The 27467-nt window shown below is 40.5% G+C and overlaps 1 protein-coding gene across 2 annotated transcripts in view; it reads right to left on the bottom strand.

The window, feature by feature from the left end:
- GNPAT (glyceronephosphate O-acyltransferase) overlaps positions 1–27467 on the bottom strand; it is a 45660-nt gene that overhangs the window by 5882 nt on the left and 12311 nt on the right. The window contains exons 2-12 of one of the 2 annotated variants that reach the window (XM_019549895.1): positions 26980–27171; positions 21815–21991; positions 19172–19301; positions 16324–16451; positions 15977–16052; positions 15221–15372; positions 15001–15131; positions 12205–12428; positions 6900–7145; positions 5567–5646; positions 1473–1613 (exon numbers count right to left, since the gene is read on the bottom strand). In XM_019549895.1, coding sequence (XP_019405440.1) covers positions 1473–1613; positions 5567–5646; positions 6900–7145; positions 12205–12428; positions 15001–15131; positions 15221–15372; positions 15977–16052; positions 16324–16451; positions 19172–19301; positions 21815–21991; positions 26980–27171 — 1677 coding nt within the window. The remainder of the gene's footprint in view (positions 1–1472; positions 1614–5566; positions 5647–6899; positions 7146–12204; positions 12429–15000; positions 15132–15220; positions 15373–15976; positions 16053–16323; positions 16452–19171; positions 19302–21814; positions 21992–26979; positions 27172–27467) is intronic. The other variant, XM_019549896.1, reaches the window with a different exon arrangement.

Raw genomic sequence — 27467 nt, 5'->3', positions numbered from 1 at the left:
CAGTATTCTTTCCTGCCATGGCAGGGGGTCGGACTAGATGATCTGCTCAGGTCCCTTCTGACCCTAGAAACTATGAAACTATGAAACCTTTGCCGATTGTCACTCAGCGATAATCAGCAGCTCAGGGAGGGGGCGGGATGGGACCAGAGGTTCCCTACACTTGGCAGCTGTTGCATTAATCCCCAGGCTGCTGGCTGCACTGACAACTTCCCCCCATAGCAGCAGCATCTCTCATACCAGAGGTGGATAGGGAAAGGGGCATGAGGCTGGAAGACCTGGGCACCTGGAATGTGACCCTCATGCTGCCTGTGGGTAGTGTACCAGAGCGGGGGGTGGGGGTGTAGATAGAAGTGCCTGCCTGTAGTCACAAGTGACAGCCTGCCACTGTTAAAAGACTGCCAACCCCTGCTCTAGCCAATAGGTTACACTGCCAAAGGTGGACACTGGATCTGAAATAAATAGAGCATGCAAGAAGAATAAAAGTGGAAGGGCTTAGTTTTTGTGGGCTTCAGGGAAAAAATAGTTTCAACAGACAGCAATGGGGTGAAGCATTCTGACACACACTTTGGCACAAATTAGATCCAAACTCTTCTCCAAACATGTATGTAATTACCTCCTGTTTTTTGCATGCTAGCACACTAACGGATTCACCAGCTGTTCCTCCTAAGGAATAATAATTAGTCCATTAGGACAAGGTTCCACAAGGAGTAGGGTATGTACATCCAGAGCACAGGTAGTGCTACAGCCTTCTCTTCCTCTCTTGATTGAAGCAAGTTTTAAACTTCCCTACTTGTTTTTGGGATGCCTAAAAGAGGCCCTTCTCTCTTTATGCTGGGATCTGAGTGCTTGTTCCTTTAGATTTCTCCTTTTAAGTGAAACTGCACTTTGCAGTGATATGTTTACCCACCCATGCAGAGACACTTAGATACGGTTTGTCTATGAGGGAAAGCTATTGCAAAATAAGCTAGGGTAGAAAATTTAAAATACAGTATCAATTCCACATTTGATCCCTGGGCTGTTCTTTGCATGCACCTGAGTTTAGCTCTTTCCACAGCAGACTAAATTAAACCACACAAAGGCATGCTTAGTGCAGAATATGATGAGCATCCACATGGGCCGTTATTGTGGGCATATTTGTGCAGACAAGCTCTAATGTACTGTATCTCCAGATGGCATATTGCAAGGACCTAACATGGATGCAAAAGAAGGGAAGTGCCCTGTCATTTTTTAAAACATGTCAGAAGTGGGAATGAGTGTGTCTATATATGTATGTGAATTTACTACTGCTGTGCCTTTTGCTGTACTACGATGAGCGTGTGTGTGTGTGGGGGGGGGGGGAGGCACTGTGTGTGTGGGGGGGGGGGGGGGGGGGGGGGACGGGCATTGTATCACAGAAGAACCAGGACTTTTGCCACTCTCTCACCAAAATATACAACCTGGGACAAGAGAGAAGTTTGTACAGAACTGCATACCTGGTAACTTTCCATAAAAGGCCTCAACATAGCTGACAGGAAAGATACTGCAGTGCTTCCTTTCTCTGCAACTGTGATTTCCTGTGCAGTGACTTGAATTACATCAGATTTTGTGAGCAGAAAACATCCTTCTTCAAAGTCCTGGGGAAAGAAACGGTGTTACTGATACTTCTGCAACTTGGACAAGTACAATTAACTCTACTCATGAAAATTAACCACTTACTTACCTGAATAGATTTTTCAAAGGACTGAGCTAACATTCCCACATAATTTAAACAGTGGCTACAGTACCCTTTGGAAGTGTGGAGGACACCTGAGTCCCAGTCCCCATGGTTATTTACGTATTTTATCTAATGACTGTTTAGTGTAAATTGCATTGTAGTCCTGGCAGCAGGGATCATAACCTAGGTTCCCCTTCTCCCAGGAGAGTGCCTTCACCACTGTCATGCTCCCTTTCCTTGTTCTCCCTCTGGTCCCAGGAGCCTTGTATTTCTTTCCACGCAGTGGTCTGGGTTCGGCAAAAAGGAGAAGAAGATTACACCTCAACGTAGCCCTCAGCTTGGGTATTTCAAAGGATTCTCCTGAGAGCTTGAAGACACAGATTTGATTCCCCTGAGGTGGTCCTAGAACTGCGGTCTCTTGACTTTTTCAGCAAGTGCCCTAGCTTGTCACACTAAATGGTAGCCATCCACAGTAGCTTTCTTTCCCCTTCAACAGTACAGGCAACCCTCACTTAACATGGTTTCAGTTAGCACTACTTCGCTATAGCGCTTATTTAGAATTGATACCGGATTCTGCTGAGCGCTCAGCTAGTTTCGCTATAGGGCTCAGTGGAATCGGAGTTTTGGCAGGCAGGGAGAAGCAGCGGCGGCGGCAGCAGCAAGCTGGAGGTGAGTGGGCAGGCAGGCATGAGACCCCAGGGCGGGACAGCAGAAGCATGGGCCCAGGCTGATGCATGGTGCCAGAGCGGGCGCGGGGTAGAGACAAGCGGCTGCAAAAGAGGGGAGGAGCACAGGAGCCAAGCCAGTGCCCTGGGCCTGCACCCAAGGTGGGAGGCAGGAGCATGGGCCTGCGCTGGTGTGTGGGGCCCATGCTGGGGCCAGTGGAAGCCCACACCCAGAGCAGGGTGGCAGGTGCACCGGTGCCCAGGCTGGAGCAGGCGGGGGAGGGGGAGAAGCGGCAGCAACAGAAGCAGGTAGCGCAAGCCTGTGCCAGTGCCTGGGCCAGCAGGGACCTGTGCCCAGAGTGGGGCAGCAGGAGCACAGGGCCTGTATTGGTGCCCAGCAGCAGGGGCCAGTGCCCAGGGTAGGGCCACAGTAGTGCCAGTGCCTGGGCTGGCCAGTGGGGCCGGAGAGGCCAGCAGACAGGCGAGGGGGTGGGGAGAGGCAGCAGCAGTGAGAAGCAGTGACGAGGGGCTGAGCATGAACATGGGACCCGTGCCTGCGCCCAGGGCCAGGACTGGTGGGGGCCAGAGCAGGGCAGCAGGAGCACAGACCTGGGCTGGAGCACTGACAGGTGGTGGCAGGGCAAGCAGTAACCAGCTAATCTCTATTTACATTCATTTCTATGGGGAAATGGGTTTTGCTTATCGTGGTTTCACTTAAAGCTCTCAGTTTTTCTGGAACTAATTAAGAGCGCTAAGCAGAGGTTGCCTGTATTTTCCAGTGTAAGTGGCCATGGCTTCATCCTCCATGCAGAACTTAACACTATCAGTGCACACTATGCGCACTCAGAGAATACTTGCTTGATTAGAGCCCTTGGGCAACTTTGGCATACGGACACAGTTTGTAACTCCCAAACAGGCTAGGTGCCAAGCTGGCCAGCACATCTGAGATGGCAACAATTCTGAGTACATGCAGTGGCAGATTTCCATGCCCAAGAAACTTTAATGGAAAAGCGAAGGATGGCATTCTATCCTTCTCTGGATTGAATATCTGGTTGTCTACATTATGACTGGGCAACCTTTTCTGGCTGCAGTTGAAATAGGTGGGCACTAGGACCCAGCTACAGCTGATGTCACCACTTTCCTACCCACCTCATCCACAGCTCCCCTCATGTCTCCATGCCTTGGGTCTGACTGAATGAGGAAAGTGGGGAGATCACGCTGGGTCCTAGTGATGCGTTTCACAACATGCAGTTGCACAGCTGATCTGCTCCACTCCACAATGGCTGTTTCTAGCCTAAGTGGTTAGGTGGGGGTTTTATAGATCACTTGCGCAAACACAAACACCTAAATTCTGTCTAAGCTGCATATCAGATGCTCAAGTCCTTTTTTTTGGATGTTGCTCTTAGAAGTCCATAGAAACTTGGTGCCCAAGCCCCTGTCAAAAACAGTAATACTGTAGAATATCCTTATTTTGGCTCAAAAAAGGCTGTTACATACACATTAGTTTTCCTGCTCCTGACTAGCTTCTGGTAGTATGCCGTGCCACTTACATCTCTGTGGACACATCCACACGGGACACCATAGTTTCATAGTTTCTACCACATGCGCAGTAGATTAAATCCATTGCTTATTAGTGCAGCACACAAAAACCATGCTATCTACTGCAAATTTCCATCACCTAAAATGTGTGCGCCGGCACTACTTCACAGTGGTGCTAGTTACTGTGCATTTAGCTAGTACCTGTTATTACAGGCACAGTAACCACCACGCATTAATGCACATGTAGATGTACCCAGTTAGAAATGCACACAAATGAATTAATAATTCAGGTCTAACATAAAAAAATGTTACAGATGATATTCTCAGTGGCCCAATATATACAAATAGTTTTGGATTTAAGATGTTGACAATATTGCTAACAGCCTTTTTCAAGACTTTATTTTACTCTCTCTCTGTCAAATATACTTCTAAAACCTCCATAGGACTATACGATAATAGGAAATGTATGCTATAATTAGGAGCAAGCACCTAGAGACTTGAGTGGGGCTATTTCAGCTTTATCCCCAAAATCCTAAACTTTTCTGCAATCTGGAAAATGCATAGTATTTTTTCTAAACTCAAAAATCATGGAAAGTATTGCAAGGACCGTACTTTGTTCATAGTAAAGATTTTAATTACTGGTTTTGGTATAAACATTTTCTCCAAGGCCTGTAAAATATTATTTAAACCTGGAAGTTTCCACGGGTGTATTTGAACTATGTGTGGTCACAGACTGATTTTTTTAATAGAAATCTGTTACATACTTTGCATTTGCTATTTTAAAAGTTTGCTACTTTACAGTACTATTAAAAAAGTGTTTACCTAACTCACTTTGTGATTAAAATCTAAAATCTGATAACAACCGAGTCAAAACCTGAACTATTAGATGAATGGAAGTTTCATTGTTGAAGCAAGACCCAATACACAGTAGTAACATATAATCCTCCCTGTTTTTAAATACATAGGTACATTCCATATTTCTATAAGATGCATGAAACACTTTGGTATACCACTGTAACAAAGACATTCAGTAATCAAACCTCAGTTAGATGAAGTGAATTCTGTTTAATTTCTGGACAGGACAGCAGCTGCCACTCTATTTCACAATACAACCACTGTACAATAGCTTCTGGGAAATGGTAAGTGAAATGCACTATATTCAGTCAGAACTCTAGGGAACATTTATGTAGGTATAATGCAGTGAATTCAGACTGCATTACAGTATAAGGGTTAATATCTCCTACTCATTGTGGGGTGGGGAAGAATTTCCTTCACAACCACCTAGCTTGTTCTCTTCCTGAACAAGGAACTAGACATCTAAGCCCAGGCAAGCTGGATCACCCTCCTGAGCTAAGATGCCCAAGTTTTAGATGTTCAGTGTTTATATGTAGGTACCTATGGAACCTGCCTGAACCTGGCCCAAAATTCTTTAATGCTGTGCTAAGAAACTAGTGCAAGACTTACTCACAAAGTTACCCTAACTGAACAAATGATCTATGTTTGGATTTTCCTTGACATCTTCCTCCCATGTACTGACCTGAGATTTGACAAGCAGAACAATTTCTGAAAATATCCTTTACTGAGAACCATAAAGCTACTCCACTCTTCAGCCAAGGAAAACTTCACGGACCTTCATTTATTTTATTTAAACAAATAGGGAAGGTTTTACCTTCACTGCAATGCCAGGGAAAAAGATGAACTCATCAGAAAAAAGGTCTCGCAAAAAGTTGAAGCAGCTATAGACTTCCTCTGAAAAACAGATATTTGGGAGATACCACTTATTTAAGTTCTTTGTAAATTATGGAGTAAACAGCTTTAAATACAAGGGGAAATCTCCAATAAGATTGCACTGTTTTAGCAAATGTTATTTTGGATATAACACCACCCTCAAAAATAAGCACAAACAGAAACAAGGTCATCATGGAATAGTAATGCCAATGTATATTATCCAACTAATAACAACAAGAACAGAGCTGGTTTGTAGCTGTGCAATCTTCTTGAATGTGCAAACAATAAACATATAAACTTTTCATTAAATTTGTCTCAAACACCATTACTTCCACATAAAAAAAAGTTGTGGCAAGCACCATGGAAGAAAAGTCACGAAATCTAAAATGCTTTAGGAACATCAGTAAGGAAATAAGGAGATACTTGGAAATAGTCATACTGTATGTGGATATGTACTCTATGATGCAGGTACTAAAGTACAAACATGCAGTCTTAGCATACACTTGAAAAATCAGAGTCAGGCCTTACATTTACTGAATTTCTTTACAGACAGATGTTAGCAATGTTAGTCTGAAGTCAGGCAGAAGGCAGGGTAGAGATGTACCTTATAGACTAAGTGAATTAGAGATGCATAAGCAGAAGTGAGCTGCTGCTCACAAAAATTAGATGCTCAAGTGAGCTCTCACCCACAAAAGCTTACGCATCTGATTCAGTCAGTCTACAACTTACATCTCTAACTTGTCTTCTAAATTATTGTACATTTGTGTTAAACAACATACAAAAGAGATACTTTCAAACACGCTTCTATTATATAGTAGAATATGGTTGAAGCTGGTCCTCCTAGGAAACATGCAATAAACATCAGAATGGCAACCACTTGCAGAGTATCTAGTTCCAAACCAATACTAAATGGCAGATCAGCGCAAACAGTGTCAGGAATCACGGGATTCATCTTACCTTGACCCATGATTTCATACACTGCAAAAAGCATCTGGCCTGGTTCCCAGAGGACTGTTTTAACATGGTTGTGAAAATGGTTTGGCTTTGTGCTAGTATGAACAGGGATTTAAAATGGCTACAAAAAAAAAAAACAACAACCCACAAGTCCGCTGCCAAATGGACCTCATCCAAAAAAATGTTGGCGTCAAAAGTCACAGTTTGATTTTCAGAGTTCAACACCTACAGTTCCTGCAGGCATTAGCTAACACTCTCAGTTCTCAACATCTCTGACAACCAGACCATTAGCTTTCTGAGGTGCTAATATAATACAGTACCTTTTCTGAAGCTTTGTGTCATTTGTAATGCTACTGACACCAGAGCTGGACGCACAAACACATTTAGCAACTGGTTCCTGTAGGACCCACACATGAGGATGGTGAGGGCTTGCTTAAAAACAAGCTCCTCTGTGGCTCCTCCTTCATTGTCTTTATCATTTAAAACCACGTGGCCATTGGCAAGGATGAAAATGTTTGAGTGTAGGGTAAGGCAGGATGCGACTACTTTGTTGGCACAAAGATTATCTAGGGAAAAAAAAAACACACAGACAAAACACCTGTGTAAGTCCGGAAGACGTGAAAGGAAAAGTAACAGTAACCTTCCTTATTTAAAACTACATCTGACATACATTCACATTGCAATATTTGTATTTTAGATAAATGTGTACTTCTAGGGACACTTCGAGAAACATTTCAAGACAATGCAAGTTGGAAACAGAGAAGAAATGGAATGGACTGGAAAGAGTAATTTCAGGCATTTCTGTAAATACAATATGCTTGACTCCATCCCTTATAAAAAATATGAACTGATCTCCTTCCCTCGCTGCAACCAAAAACTGTCGAACATCATTTGAAATCTCAGGAGACAGAGAGACTGAACTACATTGGTAGTTTGTTTAGTTACTTTCTTCATTATATCTTAAAATACCAGTAAGAGAAAAAAGAGGACCCAGAGAATCACAGACCTAACTACCAAATTTAACTCCCAGGAAAGATCTTGGGAGAAGTGATTAAACAATCGTTTTGCAAGAATCTAAAAAATATTAGTAATAAAACACAGCCAAAATGGGTGCATCAAGAACACATCAGGCAAAATCAGTCAAATTTCCGCTTTGATAGGGTAAATGGTTCAATAGATAACAAGGAAGCAGAAGATATGATAACTCAACTTTAACAAGACTTTTCATGGTCTCACATTGATAGGATATGGAAGCATGGCCTAGATGTAATATTGTGTCTATAACTGGTTGAAAACCTGTTCTCAGAGATTAGTTATTAATAGTTTCCTTTCAAACCAGAAGGGCATGCCCACAGAAAAGACAAGGGTCTATCCAAGGCCCAATTCTATTAATTAATTATTTGGACGATGGAATAAAATTTGCGAGTAACACAATGCTGGGGTTACTACAAACACCTGAAAGGACAAAATTATCATTCAAAGGTAACCTGACAAACTGGAGAGATGTTCTGGGGGAAAAAAATAAAGATGATGAAATTCCATAAAGACAAATACTTAAATGCCACATCTAGGAAGGAGAGACTGAATACACAGATACAAAATGGGGGAATATCTGACCAAATAGCAGTATGACAGAAAAGGATCTGGAAGTCGCAGTATATTACAAATTAAATGTAAATCAGAATCATGATGCTGTTGCAAGAAAGCCAAATCTCATTCTGGGCTACATTAAACAGACATGTTTCCCATAAGATCAAGGAGGTAATTATTGTATGCCCTGTGCTAGAGAAATCAAGGAAAAAGAACACTACATGAGCAGGAGTGAGAAATCTACTATAATCTTTTGTATAAATCAAAAAAGGGGACATGATCAATGGTTCACTTTGCTGACTGGAGAAAGGGCAAGAAGAAATAAACTCACTTTCTTATCAAGATCTTTAAAGTTGAATATAAGGAAAACTTTCTGAATCACCAGGGTGACAGAACCCTGGAAGAGGCTATATGGGAAGGCTGTAGAATCTGCTTCATTACTGGTTAGACACACGTGTCAAGGATGCTCTAGGTGTAAGCAATGGTCTAAGTGCATCTGAACCTGTCTCAGAGCGGAGGTTGGACAAGACTATTGTGATTTTTTTAACTGAGGTCCATGGAAATGGCAAATGGCTAGTGTTACTTGGCCAATACAAATGGCTGTCTCTGGGCATTTTAAATGGTGGTGACTGTATATTTAAGGAGAGAATTCTGGCTGAAGATCAAGCACTCACTGCATGCATCTCGGGTTAGCAGGCAATTATCACTTAGACTTTTATCCCAACTTGAGGGAAAAATCTAATTTCAAGAACCTGCGTATTAAAATCCAGTCTGTAAGAATATTATTTACATTAGAGACATTTCCTTGAAACAGTGAGTGAAAAAACCTGTTAAACAAACAAATCATAGCATCATAGTGCTTGGGGTCTGAAAGGACCTAAACAGATCAACGGGTCTTACCCCTTGCCCCGGGGTCAGACCTGCTAATTACTCACTAAAATGAGAGAGTAACTAGCCTACAACTACAGGGGCTAAAAGCAGCTTTTGAGACTTGACCCCGTTAGGCCTTGAACAGACAATCACATACCCCTATGTAATTCCTATTACTGTCAGAGGTCACCCTGAGATCAGGAACAGAGACAAGCAGTTATGCTGGGGTAGCTGCACATAGCAGGTAGCTATTATTATATTTCATAAGGCAGCCAGGGACAGGTTAACATCCTGTTTACCCTTAGCAAACTGGGACAGAAACACCTGTACAAGTGTAACCTACAGCAGTGGACTGGGTGAAATTTACCCCAGTTTAGAGTGTTTGAATCATGCTTGCTCCTTTTTATACTAGTGTAAATGCACCTTCTGTCCAGATCCAGGTACAGAAATCTTTAATAATGAGTCTGCTGAAGCAAACTTGCCTACCAGCCTTTGGGTTTGGAGTCTTTCTAATAGAAGAAGTATTGAAGATTTTTTGAAGATTTGAAAGACTTGACATTTTCTTTAATACCCACAAGCCAACGCTCCCTCAGATGCAGTTTCAAATTCAGACTCAAAATGGGAACGTAATACCCAACACATCTTTTCATGTTATCAGACTACTCAGGCCCATCAAGGTGCTACATCTTTCTGAAGAAAAATAGTATGCATGCTTTTAAAGAACCAAAAAGTAGGTAAGAAAAACGTTATGCCGAGAACGTTATTCAAACACCAAGTGAATGTTGGCAAAGCTGAAGGTATGATAGATAAATATAAAGCATGCTCTAGAGCCTGTAACATGAAACCAAAGGCACAGTGCACATGTACAACCTCATTCAGCCAGAAATGTAACTTTATGTTACTCTATTCGATTAATTAAACCATTTTTAAATCAAACCTGAAAACATTTAAAGCATTCTCTTTGTTGACTATAGGACAAATATTGCTTAACCACAATACACTGGCAAGCAAGGGAACTACACTCCTTATGGACTGTGAGCACATCAGAGCTATAAGACGGTGACAGAGTAATGTTAATTTTAAAACAACCAATGCAAGATAATAGATAAATTACTTCAGAATAAAAGTTGCTTCAGCTTATCTTGTTCTAACATGGCCAGCACACTGAAGTTGCTCAGCAGAGAAAAGTGGTGAGGCAATGAGGCCATCTTGCAATTCTTCCTTCCAATGTTGAAATCATACTTTAGTGTAAAAAAAAAAATAATGTCCCACATGTTACAAACACCCAGTATAACCATGGAAGAAACAACCAGGAGTTTGGTGGAGGCCGCTCAGAAGAGACAACGTGATTTACATAGACCAAAAACTTTGTAGTATCTGAACAACCATTTATAAAGGTTGTAACTACTTCAAATTAACTGGCAATCAATTAATTTGAGGGAAAGAATCCTTTGTAGATGTACTCACCCTGTGGCTAGCCAAAGACAGCGAAATTTTACCGATTCTATGATCAGTTCCATGTCTTCCATTTTGACAGTTTAGCATTTATTTAAAACAATAAGTGATATATTTATGCTTTTTAGTTGTACAGAACATGAAGATTCAAAGACAAGGAGTATCACAAGTAATTTTTTAGCACTATAATGCCCTCCTGCCAAGTGGTCAAAAATGCTATTGATGTTCGGCACCTGTGCTAAACAAGCATCTAGACAACCTTCAGAGGACCACGAGTGAAAGTGAAAATAAAGTCTGGAATCCTCAAGCAACCCGATCACAGAATTTCAGTCTAAATCTGAATAGCCAAAAACTTCTGTAAAATAGCCAAGACTGCTGGCAAAGATTAAAAAGCCATACAATTTACAGGTATCTGATGGAATAATGTCAAGAACACAGAAGCAATTAATCAGTTTTATGGACAAACTGCTGGAAGATCAGGAAATTATGTGAATTTATGGCTTGAAATGTGATAGTAATTCAGGCTAATTTATTTCTGATAAACTACAGATCTAAGAATGGAAGTAAGAAGTATTGATGAGAAATTGTTATAGCTTGTAAATTTATATTCATCTCACCCTGAGGACTGAAGAGGCTTGTGTGTCTCACTTTGTAGAACTTCTGCAACATTTTAATGGCAGCAAAAATAACTGGAGAATTCGCATATAGAAATGCCTATCTTCCATTCCCAGACTGTACTATAACCCTGTGATAGCAAAAGCTCATTCATGGCTCCTAAAAAAAATACCACAGAACATCCCACATTTGAAATATTCTTTATGTACCAATGAGAACCTAGTTTTGGTCCTATTTCTCACAGGTAGTTATTTTTACTGGGCCTTCAGTACCTGAAGAGAAGAGAGATGAGTATCTTTCCAGGATTTACAGTTCTATACTATGGTACCTCCCCTGCATTATTTTCTTGCAGTATATAAAAATGCTTCCTTTTAGTTGCATACAAATAAGAAGAATAGTCGAGGCCTGTTCAGACTATAATTTAAAGTCTCTAGTGTATTTTTTTTTAAAAAAAGCTTAATCATGTATCATGATTTCACATGACAGGAAATTGTAAACACAGGCTGTGTTACCCTTATCTCTTGCACAAGGTGTCAGTGGTTCCTCATATCACAATTCACTTCAAAGAGAGTTACAATATAAACAATGCTTAGTTTGTAAAGTTGGGCAGGATAACAAACCTTCAAGGCAGGTAGAAAGGCAAAAACACTCCAGAAAATGGTACAAAAGAAAACTAAAGCTACAGCACAATCTACTCTGAGTAAGTGTTCATGATACTATGGTGAGCTACTGTTGTAAATGAGGTAATGTTCTGTAGCTGGTATTTAAAGAGTAGGATATGGCTCAAGATACTATTATTTATCTTATTAGTATGAATATACACATACTGCATTTTCTCTTCCTTTGCACTTTTGCACCTCAAGCAATGACAATAGCAAGTGTATTCTGTCACCATGACTGGATTTTCCACTGAAGACCCCTAGGGTCAAAACCCAAACCCCTCACATACTGCTGTCAGCAAATACTAAAACTCTTCCATGATTCACAATCAATAAATACATTATTCTGCAGAACTCCTATTTAGACACTGCTTAAACATAAATAAAGCTGACTCTTGCTTCCCTTAGCAAAAGAAATTAAACTTTCTTTGCATACCAGGCCACTCAAGGAATCCTCCAAAAGTTTGAGTTAAGCCTTTAAGCCAAAGCGTCTTTTCCACCAGAAGATCAAAGTCTATGGCTGGCAAATTCTGCAGTAGGATAGTAGCAATTAACACCCAGGGGCTCAGAACCATGTTTTCTATTTGCAGGAGCTCAATTTTGTAGGCTACATCATTGACAAAATCTTGGATATCCTCAGATGGCCTTTGGGGAAGATATCTGAAAGAAAAAATGTAGTTAATAACTACATTACAACCAAGGACCTCTACATCCTAGGATGCAAGTGACAGCCCAACGCTACCATCTTATAACCAGTTGTACACTCTGACACAGAAACACTCATCTTCCCATCATAACCCTAACACACTAAAGGCAATTATTATATACTTATGGTAATATTTGTTTAATTTCAAGACAAGGTTTTTTTTTCACCATTTAACATGGAGAAAAAAAGCCCTGGTCATAGAACTGAATACAAAGCAGCTGGGGAGGCAAGATGGAGTGAAGGGGGTGGGGGCACAAGGCAGCTGAGGGGGGCAGGCACAAGATGGAGGTGTCTGTGGAGGGGGTGCCAAGGGGCAAGCCTGCCCCTTAACTGCCTACACCACCACCAGCCTCCTCAACTGCCTCCCCCACTGCCTGCCAAGGGCCCCTACCACTGCCTTTCCTATTGTAATGAGCAGAGAAGGAACATAATTAAGACAATCCTCCAATAATTCAGTCTATGCGTGGAAAATTATAACAAATTTATCACACTTCCATGTACAGAATCTAATTATTGAGGCAACTGTCTTAAATTCAGGGTTGTCATAGATATGGGTAAATATGGTATGTAGCACATGATGCCTAAACTATAGGGAAAGGCCCTCAGACTTACTCAACAGAACTACCACTGGCTTCTACAAGAATGCTAAGGTATGCTTAACCAATTAGAAAATCATTTAAAATACTTTCCATTTGGCTGAAAGTATTCTAAAAGTACTACACAAAGTGCAAACACCTAATCGATGCATGTTTGTTTTTGTATAATGAAGAAATCTCACTCCTGCAAGGGTAAAACAACGCTGAGGATGTTACCTGTTCTAAACTCTGTATCTCTCTGGGGAAATGGACATTTTTTGTGAATGTGTGCAATATAAACAGGCATGTGCGACCCCTTTGAGGAAAAGAGAATTACACAGCTACAGCTGCAAAGCTATTATATATGTGGTTTTGATATATGGTAGTAAATAAGTGTTATGTCCTTGCTCTCTTCAGAAGATTTTTGTTGTCTGAACACTCTCTTTGCTTACATCATACTCCTCTCACCAGCTTTTTCATGTATTCCAAATGCTTAGAAATCAAGACAGGTGTTATGATTTTGGAAACGTACTCTATTCTATTTATATGACATGTTATTTTTGCCCTCCATAATACAGGAAAAAAATCTCTCTCAGTGATCTCAGTGTGGCTGAAAGACCTGAATGAAAACAAGCTAAATGAAGCATACTCCAGACAGGATTATGGTAAAGGCAACGAACGTGCTGGGCTCATAAACCGGGGAGAACCTGCCTTCCTCAATACTGCGAGGGATTCAGCAGTCCTTTGCTCAAGAAGTTTGTGATCTGGGATGCTTTCAAATCTCTGATTACTCTTGGGAATTACTAAAAGAAGTATGCAGACAAAGCAACTTAAAACTGCCTCAGAAATACAGTTATAACCATCGCTCCCCACAGCAGGTCTTGCAGCAATTATCCGTATCTTTAGCACCCTGTGGAGCACACATATGGCAGTGCTACCCTTGGAAGACAGAGGTGGTAGAAAATGCCAGCCCATCCGTTTGGCAGCATTAACCATAAGAAACTTACTTCATTTCAGTCTGCACTGGCTTCCTGTTTACTTCTTGGAAGAGGTCAAAGTATTAATACTGATTGAGGCCTATAAAGGGCTGCTTCACAGCATGGATCATGGTGACCTGAAAGACCAGGTTTTGCCTGCCAAGTCCCTCATTTGCAGAGATGCACTCTGGGAATCCTCCGGCAAGGGATTCTTTGCAAAAGTGTACCACACTACTGTGCCCTAACTCAGGGCATGCCTCTGCAAATGGGAGAATCCTGGGTTCCCTCAACTGCAACAGTCCTACAGGATCAGGCCCCAGCAACAGCTGGGGCCCAACCCTGCAGGATAATGGGCAACATCTGTCACCCAATGAAGTGGATCAGCTGTGATGGGACATGTCCCAGCACAGCTGATCCTACTTCAAGGCCAATATCTGTTTAGAGACAAGAGACATCTGTTGGTCAGTCAGCCACAAAAAAACTACCTATTCACTGGATTTTGCCTAATAGGCATGATTATGGATTATGAATTTCTTATATCAAAAATCACAAGCATTATATATGTTGATCCTCTCTAATAATTAAAATGAAGCAAGAAAACAGAATCCTGGATCATGTTTCCACCAGCTCATTATATCAGTGCAAAGGGTAACCACAAAAATGCTTAATGAATATTAATACTTGATGAAAACTGGGATTATGAAGCACTCTTCACACAATACAAAGCAGGAAATAATGAGCCATTTCAGAAATACCATTCTTCTAGTCACCACCCCACAGCTGAGCAAAGGAGGCCTGACAGCAACAACAATCAAATCAAGCAGAAGGGAGGAAGGGGGAAAAGCTTGTACTCCTGACAGCAAGTCAATAAAAAGGAAAAGGCTATTTCCCAAGCTCAGCTTTTTTCCAGGAGTCAAAAGAAAACAAGTGGTAGTTTTGTACATCTATTATTAGAAGTTCAGAGGTCCTGGTACCTTGGAATCAAGTTATATGGGCGTCGATCGATTCTCCCTGATGCCAGGGCTCTGAGTGATAAAGGCTGCCCAATGTATATATGTACACTTCCAAAATCATCACTGAGTATTTTTCTGGCTTTCAATAACCCCTAAAATGTGGAAAGAGGGAAAAATATAGATGTTATTGAAGAGGTAGACCACAGGCAACTATGTTATATTATTCAGTATGTTTACATACAGATGTAGATTCTTTTGGCTTAGGGACTCCTAGAAGTTCACGTGCATAGAGGGATTCTTCTAATATTCTATCATAGCTGATGCTGATTGGGACAAGATACGTGTCAAAAACCTCTCGTTTAAAAAATGGCTCCATCACGATACTGAGAAGACCTATAAACAAAATAAAGTAAGTCTGGTTCTCTTAGGAGATGCCCGAGAAATGCAATTGTAATTCAATGACAAAGACAACATCTGGTTGCACACCAGACAAAAGCTATGTCACAAGATGGAAACTGCTCTGACTGTCTAGAAGCAAGCATGAGCAAATATGGATTTTGCACTTTAAAACAAAATGCAAATAAAAATCATTACATTTGGTCAAATGTCTGTAGTATATTATAATAAGCACGCTACTTTCATAAAGCATCTTCCATCAGATAATTTCTCATTAATTGTGCAAACATTTGTTACTCTTGTACTGGCAGGTAACTCCCTGGGGAAATGAAGAGAGGTTAAGTGACTGATTTGTCACCCAGGGACCAGCAGGAGATCCAGAAACAGAGCTATTATTTATATAATTGAATTACAGAACCCCAGCCACAGAAGAGGGCTGTGCTAGTCTGGTGCTAGACCCAGACAAAACTACATGAACCATTAGAAGACATCTCTGCTCACTTTCTACTGGTTTGATTTCCTATTCCTCTCCCAGAGGAGCATAATAAACCACCTGTGAAAAATCAACAAATTCAGTTTTAAATTTTTTCAACCAACATACCAAGCTTTGGAGTAAGAGTTTTGCCAGTGCGGCTTCGAGTTCCTTCCAGAAAAAATTCCATTGGTGCATAGCCACTCTTCAAAATAGAAACAAAAAAAATCAGGCAAAAAATTAATAAAATTATGTTTTATCTTCTCTTCATAACGTTGTATAACATAAGCCTATTAAAGGGGAGTCGTGCGAGTATGATTTCAGGCAACTCTACCACCTACAGAAGCAATCAACACCTCCACCCTGGCTAAATTAACCAAACATTTTGTCTACATTAACATATACTTCACAATAAAGTCAAATGTTTCTTAAAATGTATATTTAAGTTATTTTTAATTGTTCAGTAATATATTTACCCTGATCATTGTTTTTACATATTCAGCAAAAACTGCCCAATAGAGCTTGTCTCCACCAAACGTACGTCGCATGAAGAAGGCACCTGACCTTCGTAGCAGCTCCCCAACCAGTCTCATTCCTAGGAAATCTAAAAATATAAAATAAAGATGTACAGTAATAAAAATAAAACCCCACAAATTCATTGCTTACTGCTGACTGACAAATCTAATACACTTCCTTAAAGTGCTGACCTCAAATGATTAACCCTTTGGAGATATCTTATTGTTGAAAATATCCTAGATTAGACTTCAGAACACCACTCTGCACAGAAATACACTTTAAAATTCCACAAGCTGCAGGTCAATTTTTTGAACTATGAATCTTTACAGGCAAATGAACATTACAGTTGTTACTATGCCATTTTGCACATTTAGACAATCAGATTTAAAAATCTGGCCCTTGCTATTACTAGCTCAAATTTCATTGTTTCAATAATCCTGAGAGGGAGCAACAACAATTTCAATGTAGTTCAGCAGATCCTTAACTAATAGAAGCTATACTAGCTTTATTAAAGTCAATGAAATTGTGCCCATTTACATAAGTCCACAATCTGCTCCATCACCTTTAAAGGGCAGGACAGGGGCTAGCAACAGACGACTGATTTTGTTTTTCCAGATATTAAGGAATCAGAGCTACCTCTTTCTGGAATTCAGCTTTTTTTTTTTTCTTCCCACTAATGCTAATATTCATTTCATCCAGGAAGAGCACACAGCAACTGTAGATGCTTCCTCGGCCTGATGGAGGTTTTTACACTCAAAAGCTTGCTAAGAAATTTTTTTCCAACTACTTAAGTTGAGCTAATAAAAAATATCAGAATCACCCAGAGAACCTTGTCTGACAATATATTTTTAACATTTTAAAAATAATAAAAAACCCATCAATCAACATCCCCAAACTCAAACCCTTGGTGTGTTTAAGGAGCAGTGGGCACATCTACACATGCATTCATGGTCTGTAATTACAACACATTTAAGTTTAGTACCTGTAATAAAATGCTGCTGTGCAAAATAAAACATTCTGTGGAAATGGACTGATATCGATGCATCTTTGACAGAAATTTATTGGGAACTCTCAAGCTAGCTGCTTAGAAGCTGTGGGAATCCCGACTCCCAAAACTTCCAGCTCCTCCACTGTTCACCCGAGAGACTGCTGTGGGCTTCCACGGAGTCTGACAGCCAGGAAGAATATATCATTTTGGTTTTTTTCAAAATGAAATATTATGGAACATCATTCATATAGAAACACATACTTTTTGAGGCTCTGCCTTTTCCTTCTGATTAGGGATAAAAAAAATTTACAAAAACCTCAGAACTTCACAGGCATGAAACTGATTTTTCCAAACAGATCTTTACTTAGCACCTCACAGAATGAGGTTCAATTTAATGATTTCCACAGAATCTGAGCACTTAACACTTTGCATTAGAGGTACACCAATATATCGGTCGCATATCAGAATGGCACCGGTAACAGGAAAATTAACATTAACTGACCATCAGCTTTTTTTGGCCTATAATGTCACCGATAAATGCTGTGTGCATGCATGCAGCCACAGCATGCATACAGCCAGGAATGCAGCCCAGCAGCTTGGAGAGCAGTGTCTGGCCAGTAAGTTCGTTAGGGGGGGAAGGAGGGAGGACAGATCAACCCCCACAGTGAGGGAGGGAGTGGGGCAAGAGCAGGAGCAGGTGCTGCCCGCCCAGAGCAGTGAATGCGACCCCAGGCCAGAAGTGGGACAGCTCCGTGGGCAGTTAATGGGGGGGAGGGGAACGTAAGGGGGGGGGAGAAAGTGCAGCTCTCCATCGCTGCACACACCCCTGGGGGAGGCATGGGGGACATGTCCCCCCCTGGATTTGTATGTGGGGTGAGAGCGGGCTGCCTGCTGCAAGCTCAGGGGCTGCGCCAGCCTCTTCCCAGCCAGGGGTGCTGGGTCGGGACTGGGTTCCAGGCTGGCGGGAACAGGGTAGGCAGTGGTGGCACTGGGAGGAGTGGCTATGGGGAATTGTGGGTCGCCTGTAGCCCATCCCATAGCCACCCCAGCCCTGAAGCAGACAGCCTGCCCTCACTCCATGCATAAATCTGGGGGGGAGGGGTTATGCCCACCATGCCTCCCCCAAGGGTGCACAGTGGCAGGAAGCTGCTCCCCACCCCCCACAAGCTGCCCGGGTCCATCCCACTTCTGGCCCCAGGGTCACATTCACTGCCCTGTCTGGGCAGTGCCTGTTCCCCCACACCCATTCCCTCCCCCAACCCCCTCCACCCCACAAATTTACTGGCCAGACATTATTCTCCAAGCTGCCGGGCTGCATTCATGTAAATCAGCTATTGGATTGGTGTCAGTAGATATGGCTGGTTAATAATTGGCCATCAATATAGGTGCATCCCTATTTTTCATGGAATGCTAGCAGGCCCTGCAAGGGTCAGACTTAAGGGTGCACTTAAAAACAAAGCAGCCAGTCCTCAATCGTGACCAATTTCAACAATATTTTTTCAAACTATTCAGTAAGGAGTAGTTTCATATCAAGTCTCAAAGCCCTGCCATTCATCCGTGTGCAAGAAAAATAGCACAGTGACTTTTTGTTTGGGTAATAAGTATGTGTTTTCTATCCTACTGAGCACAAAGGTGGATCAGGTTTATTCAAAATGCTATGAAAATTCACATTTGAGTAGATAGCTCAGCTCTAATGGAGTTTTGACAAACATTACAAGAAGGTTATTACAAAAATTGTTCCAAACGTAACAACAGTAAGACGTACCCATTTATAATATCTCTGCCTCTTGAAAATGGGTTAGTTAAAAGAAAATACTTGCCTATTCCTGCAGCAATGACAGGCAAAGCCAAGTCATAGGTGTATAACAAATATGATAGCATCAGAAAATCCATGTAGCTTCTGTGACTAGGTAGCAGGACAACTGGATGTTCCTGAATGGCTTGTTGTAACTAAGAATAAAACATGAAGAGTGTTTATGGAACCTCTAAAAAATTCCACCATTGTAAATTTTAACAAAATCTCAAAAGCAGAGTGGAACTTGGGATTTCTTTACCCTAATCAAGTTAGTATATTTTGAGAATGGCAAGTCAGAGTATCAGAGTTAGCCAGGCTTTAATCACAGATCATCTGGAACCATAGTTAAACTGTAAGACACTAGCTCTGGACCCCAAGTCACTCAGAAATATTACCAATCTAGAGTTTCTCAAAGCAGAATTCCCCATTGATGGTAGACTAACTAAGATATCTATACTGAGTGCAAGCTTTCATGAACCCATGTTCACTTCATCAGATGCTGTGAAAGGATGTGCAGAAAGCAGAGTATAAGGAGAGAGAAATTAGAATACAAAAGACAAGGGAGGACAGAAGCAGGGCAGTGATAGAAGAGAAGAGCAAATGAGCAATAAACCCACAGGAACAAAGTGTGGGGTCACAAAAACTAATCCAGATAATGACATAAGAATCCTCATTCAAACTGATTTTCTTTCTTTTTTTTTCCCCTGAGAACAGCAATCCTGTGGTCAGTGATGGGAGTGTGCAGGGAGGTGGAAATGTTCTCCCACAGATCTTTGCATTTTACTGCAGCTGATGTCAGATCAGTGTTCATTCATTCTTACACAAAAAAAATTGCCCTGTTTGTCTGATGTAAACAGCAGAAGGGCATTATAAGCAGGCGATAGTGTATATGATGCTGGTAGAGTTGCAGGTAAATGAACCTCGAATGTTGTACTTCTTGTTACTAGGTGCAATGATGAGATGTTCTGTATTGATGTGGGGACACAGCAGCCATTTGAGTCCACTGTAAGGACCTCAGTGAAGATGGGAGTTTGTTGTCTGAGATGCCGTTTGAGATGCCGGCCGGGGAGCCATTTGTAAGCCAGAATAGGTTTGTCCCCATGGTAGCCACCTTGAGACGGTCATCCTTTTCCAGGAGGGATTAAAGGTCATTAATAGTGTGCCTTAGGTGCTCAAACTGGGAACTGTAGGCAAAAACTAGAGGGATTCTGTTGTTCTTTTCCTGGGGTTGGTACTGTAGCAGGACAGACTGAGGTCTGAGTCTGGCTTTGTTGATTTGAGTGGCTACAATTTTGAGATTGCATTATAATTGTAATGTTCTAGATCCTATGGTGTTCATCCTGGTCAGTGGGGTCATAGCATGGCAGGCATGAGTGGAAGACAACTGTGGGAATCTCACATGAATCCCAGTTTCCTCGGTGGCCAAATGTTTTGGCATTTTGAGGGACATTCATAGAACATTCTTTCTTGTATTCCTCTCAGAACATCTCTTTAAACCATTTTAATATAATGATGGGCAATTACTGTATTAGATATAACTGAAATAAGTTACAGTGAATTTCTCTAAATAACTATTGATGAGCTAGCTACTCATCCTATCAGTTGTCCCACAACTATGATACATATTCCAAACAGTTCCCATTATTTCCATTATTCCCAAAGCCTAGTAATTAGTGATTACCTTTTTCAAACTATTTTATAAACTACTTTATTATCGCTACCTATTACAAGCGACTCAAAGACAAAATGCGTAATGTCCTTAAAAGATTAAGAAAAAAAGAAAAGCTCTCTTTATTAAACATTCCCCCTCCCTGTTCTATAGTCACCATCAGGAAGTAAGTTCTTCTAATTTCTGAAAATAAGGAATTCAGACCTGTTTGCTCTGCAGAACTCTATACTGACCAGCAACTAGTGAAATGCTAAATGACAACTTTGCAAATAAACACAAAAAACATATTTAGCTAGTCTGTGTATGTTTTTTTAATGGCTATTTCATTTCAGTGACTAATTCATATGCTGGAAAAATGTTTAAAATACAAAATGAACAACTCCCATTTCATACTCATATTTCATTAAATTTGTAAGAATTTTTGCATACATTTTCTGAATCTACTGATAAGTCATGAGGAAAAAAAAACAGTAAAGACTTGAACTGGTATTTCTAATAATTCCTAAAATAAACAATAAAGGCAAAAAAAACCTTTAGACCCTTCTTTATATATAATTCAACAAAATTAAAGACACAAGCACAGCTTTTGTCTGTGTATAACATATACAGAAGTACTATACACATATACAACTATATAGTATATGCTATATTATAGTTTAACTGTGCATGCTAGAGCTTAAAGATTTAATGGTCATCTTTAGTATCTACTGCTTTCTCTGTTTCAGCATTTATCTCTGCTACAAGACTGCCTCCTTTGTACAATACACTAATTATATAAACCTCTGTTTGTACTGAGAAATCAATCAAAAGGAGGCTCTGCATTACTTAAAATCTGATTTGCATCTTCCTCCTTTTTAATTCTTGAAAAAGACTGCATTCACAAACTAAGGTCTTGCCATTAAAATTTTTAATCTTTTCAGTCTTTGGCCTGAGGTGAAAATTGTGAGTTTGTTGTGGTGATTATAACACTTATATCAGCCTTTATATATCAATACTCACTTTCTGAATTCCTTCTCCATTCACACAAATCTTGCGGAAAAGGGTTTTAAACACTTTGCTCAAAGTAAGAGCAAAAAATCTAATAGCTCTGGTCTGTATATTATGACCCATCTCATCCAGGATTTCAGTGGCTTCTTCTTGTATAATATCAGGGGACTCACCCATCTCCTTTGATAACTAAATGAAAAGGGGAGAAAAAATATTAAATTTCCCTTGAACTATGACGACTAAGAAAAAGGTAGTAAAGTCAATCCAATACATTCTAAATGGTTCAAATGTTACTTTTAGAGAACGAGGATCTATGCTAGTGGTGGACCTAATGTTACTAGATCTGTTCAATTTCAACAGAGGAAGAAAAGCAAAATCTGAACTCTTCTACAACATAGATTTACAGTAGTATGAATTACTAAGTTTCATTAAACATGTATTTTTGTTTGCAATAAATCACTACATATTTGTATTTATGGTTTATTGTACTCATTCTTTTTCTTTTAAAAAAGGAATTTTACATTTAAAAAGATGACTCCTTAAATTACTTTTCTGAAGAATTTATGGTGTGGATCTTCTGTCACTGATAAAACTAATAAAGTAAAGCCAGTGTTTTTACAGATATTTGCAAGTTAAGTCTCTGAAATGCTTTTGGGGTAAGTTTTTAAGACTTGCTCAAGGAATATCAACGTTATTACTCTTGCACTTCTTTGTGCTGAATCCCTTTAGCAACGGCAAGCTGAAACGCATACAAAGTACTCTCTCTACAAATGCTGCATATTGATGTGCAGTTCCTGTTGCTGCATACTTTTTTTGAAGCTTCTTACTAGGTAATTCATTAATAGGTATGCATCTCTTATTAAATATTATGAATTCAAAAACACTTAGCCAAAAAAAGATCACCTTTATGATTCAATTACAACTAAATGGAAAATGTATGCCACATCTCTACAAAAGAATGGAAGAGAAGGCGGGAGTGAGAGTAACTGTGATGAAACTATAGCCTGCAGATTATAGAACTGTATACAATGTACCTTATTAGATATACTACCAGTTCTAGCACACAGCTGAGAAATTCCCCTCCTCCCAGTCTTCCATCGTAAACAATAGCTATTTTGTTGTCAAACTGATCCTTTCAACTTTCTCCAATAAAGAATTAATTTCTCATCTTGAATATTTTCATGCCTTGCAAAGGCTAATTATTTTAAACATACAAAGTAACCCAACAACTATTTTAAGCCTCACCAATATCTACCAAACAGAAAATGTATTTTTTTTAATTGTTAACTAAAGGCAGGGGCCTTTTCCCCATTAATCTCCAGAAAGGATCATAGTGCACCTCTCCCTTTAGTAGCTAGACATTTATTTTATAAAACTAGGAAATAAAAAAATCAAGTGTGCATGCATGTGTGCAGAGAAGATGGAAGGTTTGAAACTGGATGGTAATTGGGAAAAAAAACCGAGTCCCTGGGCAAGATCCTAAACTTAGCGCTGGTTGGAAAATCATTTTTAATCATAAAAATTGTTTAATCGAAACAGAAGTGTTACAAAATCATACTGGCAAAATTTCCTGCATTTGTCAAATAAGAGTCTTTATTTCAGGGGAAAAAAAATTCAAGACGTTTGTTCTGAAATGAGTTTTTCATTTTGAAATTTAATTGTTTTATTGCATACTACTAATTTATATTTCTTGACGTCAATAGTAGTGCATGATATAACATACCACATTTTAAGTCATATCATATTCTGACATACCAAATATTAATATTAATAGATTCAAAAATATGAAAAAGTCTATTGTTCTCTTAGTACTGATTGAAACATTTTCTATATTTGTGTTAGCCTGAAATCATTTTTCTAGGATACTGAAATGAGGTGCTCCTCTAAATAAATTCACTGAGTGCTTGCATTGTTTTCTTATGAAAACAGCAGCCGCAACAAAAAGGTTTTCCCTAAAACTCCCAAGCATTTCTAGTACAACATGCTACTGCTCCTTTAATGGCTTTGTGGGCCAGGCTCTTCAGAACATTAACATTCAGCAATTCAGGCTAAAAATGTCCTAAGCAACAAAACACATGAAGGAAAAGAGTCATTTTTACTAATTAATGACCCTGGAAAACCTGAATGGAGTTTCATGACAAAGAAAAAGCATTTCTGTAACTTAAGGCCTTTCTTCCTGCTGAATGTCAAGGTCCTGCTGCATTCATTAGAGGTGGTATTTTCTTTTTAAATAAATCACAAATCTTTTGGAAAGAAAAGTTCAGGGCAACTTAAATATAAGGACCACTTACCAGTTTCCCCTGTAATTTAATTGCTTGCCCTAATGAAGGGAGAGTAGAGAATTTTGGTTTTTGTGGGTTCTTATTTAATGAACATTATTAAATTTTAAGGGCAGTCGCTACTTTGTACGGATTGAAACATCTTATTTTATCTTTCAGATCTGTGCCGTCAAATGTATGGACTAAGAGCCAGGTTCAGCCCACAGGGCTTGTAGAGGAGCCAGAGCCCTTGGGACCCATGGCAGGGACAGGCAGGAAAGTGGGAGCCATGTAAACCACTATAGCTGTCAATCAACCTGCTACCATTGTTATTGGCTCTGCAGTTGCTGAGGCATCCAGATCTGGCCTGCAAGGAGGAACAATTTGAACACCCCTGTTCTACATCAAAGTGGCTCCTGTTGTAATGAAACAGATGATGTTTCTGACCAATCACCTTCTCAAGCCAACAATCCAGCCCCTACTATGGGATAATAGAGTCTCTTGCTGCCAGCTAATGTTGTTAGTCCCTGCAGTTCAGGTGGCAGTGGCATGTCCCAAAACGCTGAACACCCAGGGTTCAAACTTGGATGATGATGTATGTCACAATTTGATTTTACTGTTTTGCTTTAAGCAAATAAATAAATAAAATTACACATGAAAAATCCCTATTAAAATTAGGCATGTTGTGAAGTCAAGCACACAAGTTACAAAATGTACTCAGATTTAAGGATAAACTGGCAACCTTAATTCTAAGCTCTAGTCCTCCAACCACAGGCATGTGCCTTAAACAGCCATAAGCACCATAAACTACACACTGCAGCATCCACATGTTCCACAGATGTTTGGTTGTTTTTTTTAAACACAGCAGCAACAGTGGTGGATATTCAGCATAGCACTTGGTTCCACTGAAAACACAGTAGATGGTAAAAGATTTTGTGCAGGATGGATGATAAGGAAGTGATTTTTTGGGGGCGGGGAGGGGGGCAGAAGGAAGGAAGGAGGGGCAGACCTAGGTTACAGTGTATGGTCTGGAACATAAAGTAGTGACTGTAATGCTAGAGATGGAAGAATAGAGAGTATATATTGCATGTCCTTGTTTCTATGAGTTTACTGGGTGCTGAGTACTCAGCAACTTTGGCTGCTGACATGTATATGCTAATTTCCCAGGGGGGGGTTTCATACCTTATTGACCATGTGCAAGTGAAAGAAACATGAAACCCGTACTAAAGTATAAGGCAAAGCTTCCGATGGAAAAGCAGGGTTGTGTGCTCGACATGTAAATACTACCCATCTAAAAATAACTCCAAAGCCAAGCTTTTTAAAAAAAACTGTCCAATGCACCAGATGCATCTCTACACTAAGTTTCATAAAGTTAGAATTTTTTTTAAGAGGTCAACAATGTCAATTCAGATCGTCAAAACAAAATTTCAGCAGGAGTCCCAATTCAAAAACGTCTTAAATGCTGTAATGCATCTACTTTTAGATATAAAGAAGAATTTATGCCCTGTTTTAACCCCCTTTCAAATACAAAACAACTACAGAATTTGTCAGATCCCTCCAACACACAAAAAAAAACTGCTTCAGGAAACAGAATGCTTTTGTGTTTTGTAATGCTGCTGTCAAGATTAGCTTGACTTTTTAATCAAACTGTACATCCATTACTGCAAACCAAAAGGCTGCTAGGTATGCTAATCACTTGGGGGGGGGTGAAGTAGGCCCTATTTGATTTGGATTTGGCCCGAAGCTGGGACAGCGATTCAATTTGTTGATTCAGATCCCTGTCCCCAATTTGATTCAAATCCAAATCTGAAGAGTTGATACTGACTCGGAGAATCAGCAATTTGGACATAAATACAGCTTTAAAAGTTTTTTCTACATACCTCAAGGTACCAGTGCAGTTTGTGTGCACTGCGATGCTGGGGTGGATGGAGCATCTCACAGGAGTGCAGGTGGGGGCCCCCTCCACATGCTTAGTGGCAAACCTGGAAGTATTTCTGGTCCACTGCCAGGTCTGCTGGGGGCCCCCACCCCGCATCCCCTGGCTTAGCAATCAGCTGCAGAGGGACCCCAGAGGGCCCCCCAGACCCAGGAGGCACCAGTTGCCAAGCTGGAAGGGAGTGGGGGAGGAAAGTGCTTCTGGTCCACTCTGGGTCTGCTGCCAAGCATGCTGGGGACCTCCCTGCACTTCTGTGGGATGCTCCATGTGCCCCAGCATCACAGCATTCACAGGCCCCTGCTACTTAGAGGTATGCAGAAAAAACATTTAAAGCTGTGTCCTGAATTGCCAAATCGATTCAGAGGGTTCCAATTGGATTCAGAGAGATTAAAGGGTCCTCTGATTTGATTCGGAGATTTGGCCGCTGAATTGAGCCAAATCTCCACCGAATCAAACCAGGGACCGAAGCTTCACACAGCCCTACTAACCAACAAATGTCAGAGATGGCAGCCTTTTGTAGTAATCATTATTTATTTTGCACCCTGCCCCACCTTCTGCCATACTTCATGTGCATTAACGGAGCTAACTACTTCTTTCTAATTACAGTTGGAAAGATAAAAATCCTTGCCTTATAGCCATGATGGTCCAGGAATTACGCAAGAGGTAAGGATTTTTGTCTTTCCAACTATAAGTAGAAAGAAATAGTTTACTGCGTTAATGCGCATGAAGTATGGTAGAAGGTGGAACAGGATGGCACCTTAAAGACTAACGTTTTTAGAAAGGCATATGTTTTCATCAGATGCTATGAACGGACATGTTCCGAAAGGCATACCCCTTGATTGTCTGAGTTAGTCTTTTAAGGTGCCACCTTGTCCTACCTTCTGCCCAACTTTAAGCAGGTAACCTAACCAACAGAAAATTTATTCCATGTCTTATGCAACGTTCACCTGGGCTTCTTTTATGGTCTCTCTGTCCAGACTTACCTGTCTGATAACATATTGAACTTGGTCAGATTGTAAAACAGTATTTTTAATAGCACTTGGCTTGCAAGGTGAAAGCCCTTTATAAACAACAGGGTTGAAACATTTCATTGCGTATCTCAGGTCACTGGACTGCCGCCTCTCCTCCAAGATATCTTCAAAGTCATCCCTCTTCTTTGATGTGAATTCTTTCTGCTGGGAATACACAAACAAAGAATGAGACAATATCCAACTTTAGCCACCTCTCTTAGCTACATCAGGCAAACTTTGTTCTGCTATCATTCACAGATTTCACAGACATTAGGGCTGGAAGGAACCTCGGAAGATCATCAAGTCCAGCCCCTCACCCAAAGAGCAGCAAGCCAGCTGGGGTCATAGGATCCCAGCAAGATAAGCATCTAATTTACTCTTGAAGGTGTTCAATGTAGGTGCTTGAACCACCTCCGATGGCAGACTGTTCCAGACCTTGGGGGCTTGGACAGTAAAGAAAT

Source organism: Crocodylus porosus, unplaced genomic scaffold (genome assembly GCF_001723895.1).
Source record: "Crocodylus porosus isolate Cpor-Errol unplaced genomic scaffold, CroPor_comp1, whole genome shotgun sequence".
In the NCBI taxonomy this organism is placed as follows: domain Eukaryota; kingdom Metazoa; phylum Chordata; order Crocodylia; family Crocodylidae; genus Crocodylus; species Crocodylus porosus.
This window is presented reverse-complemented; position numbering and strand designations above follow the sequence as displayed.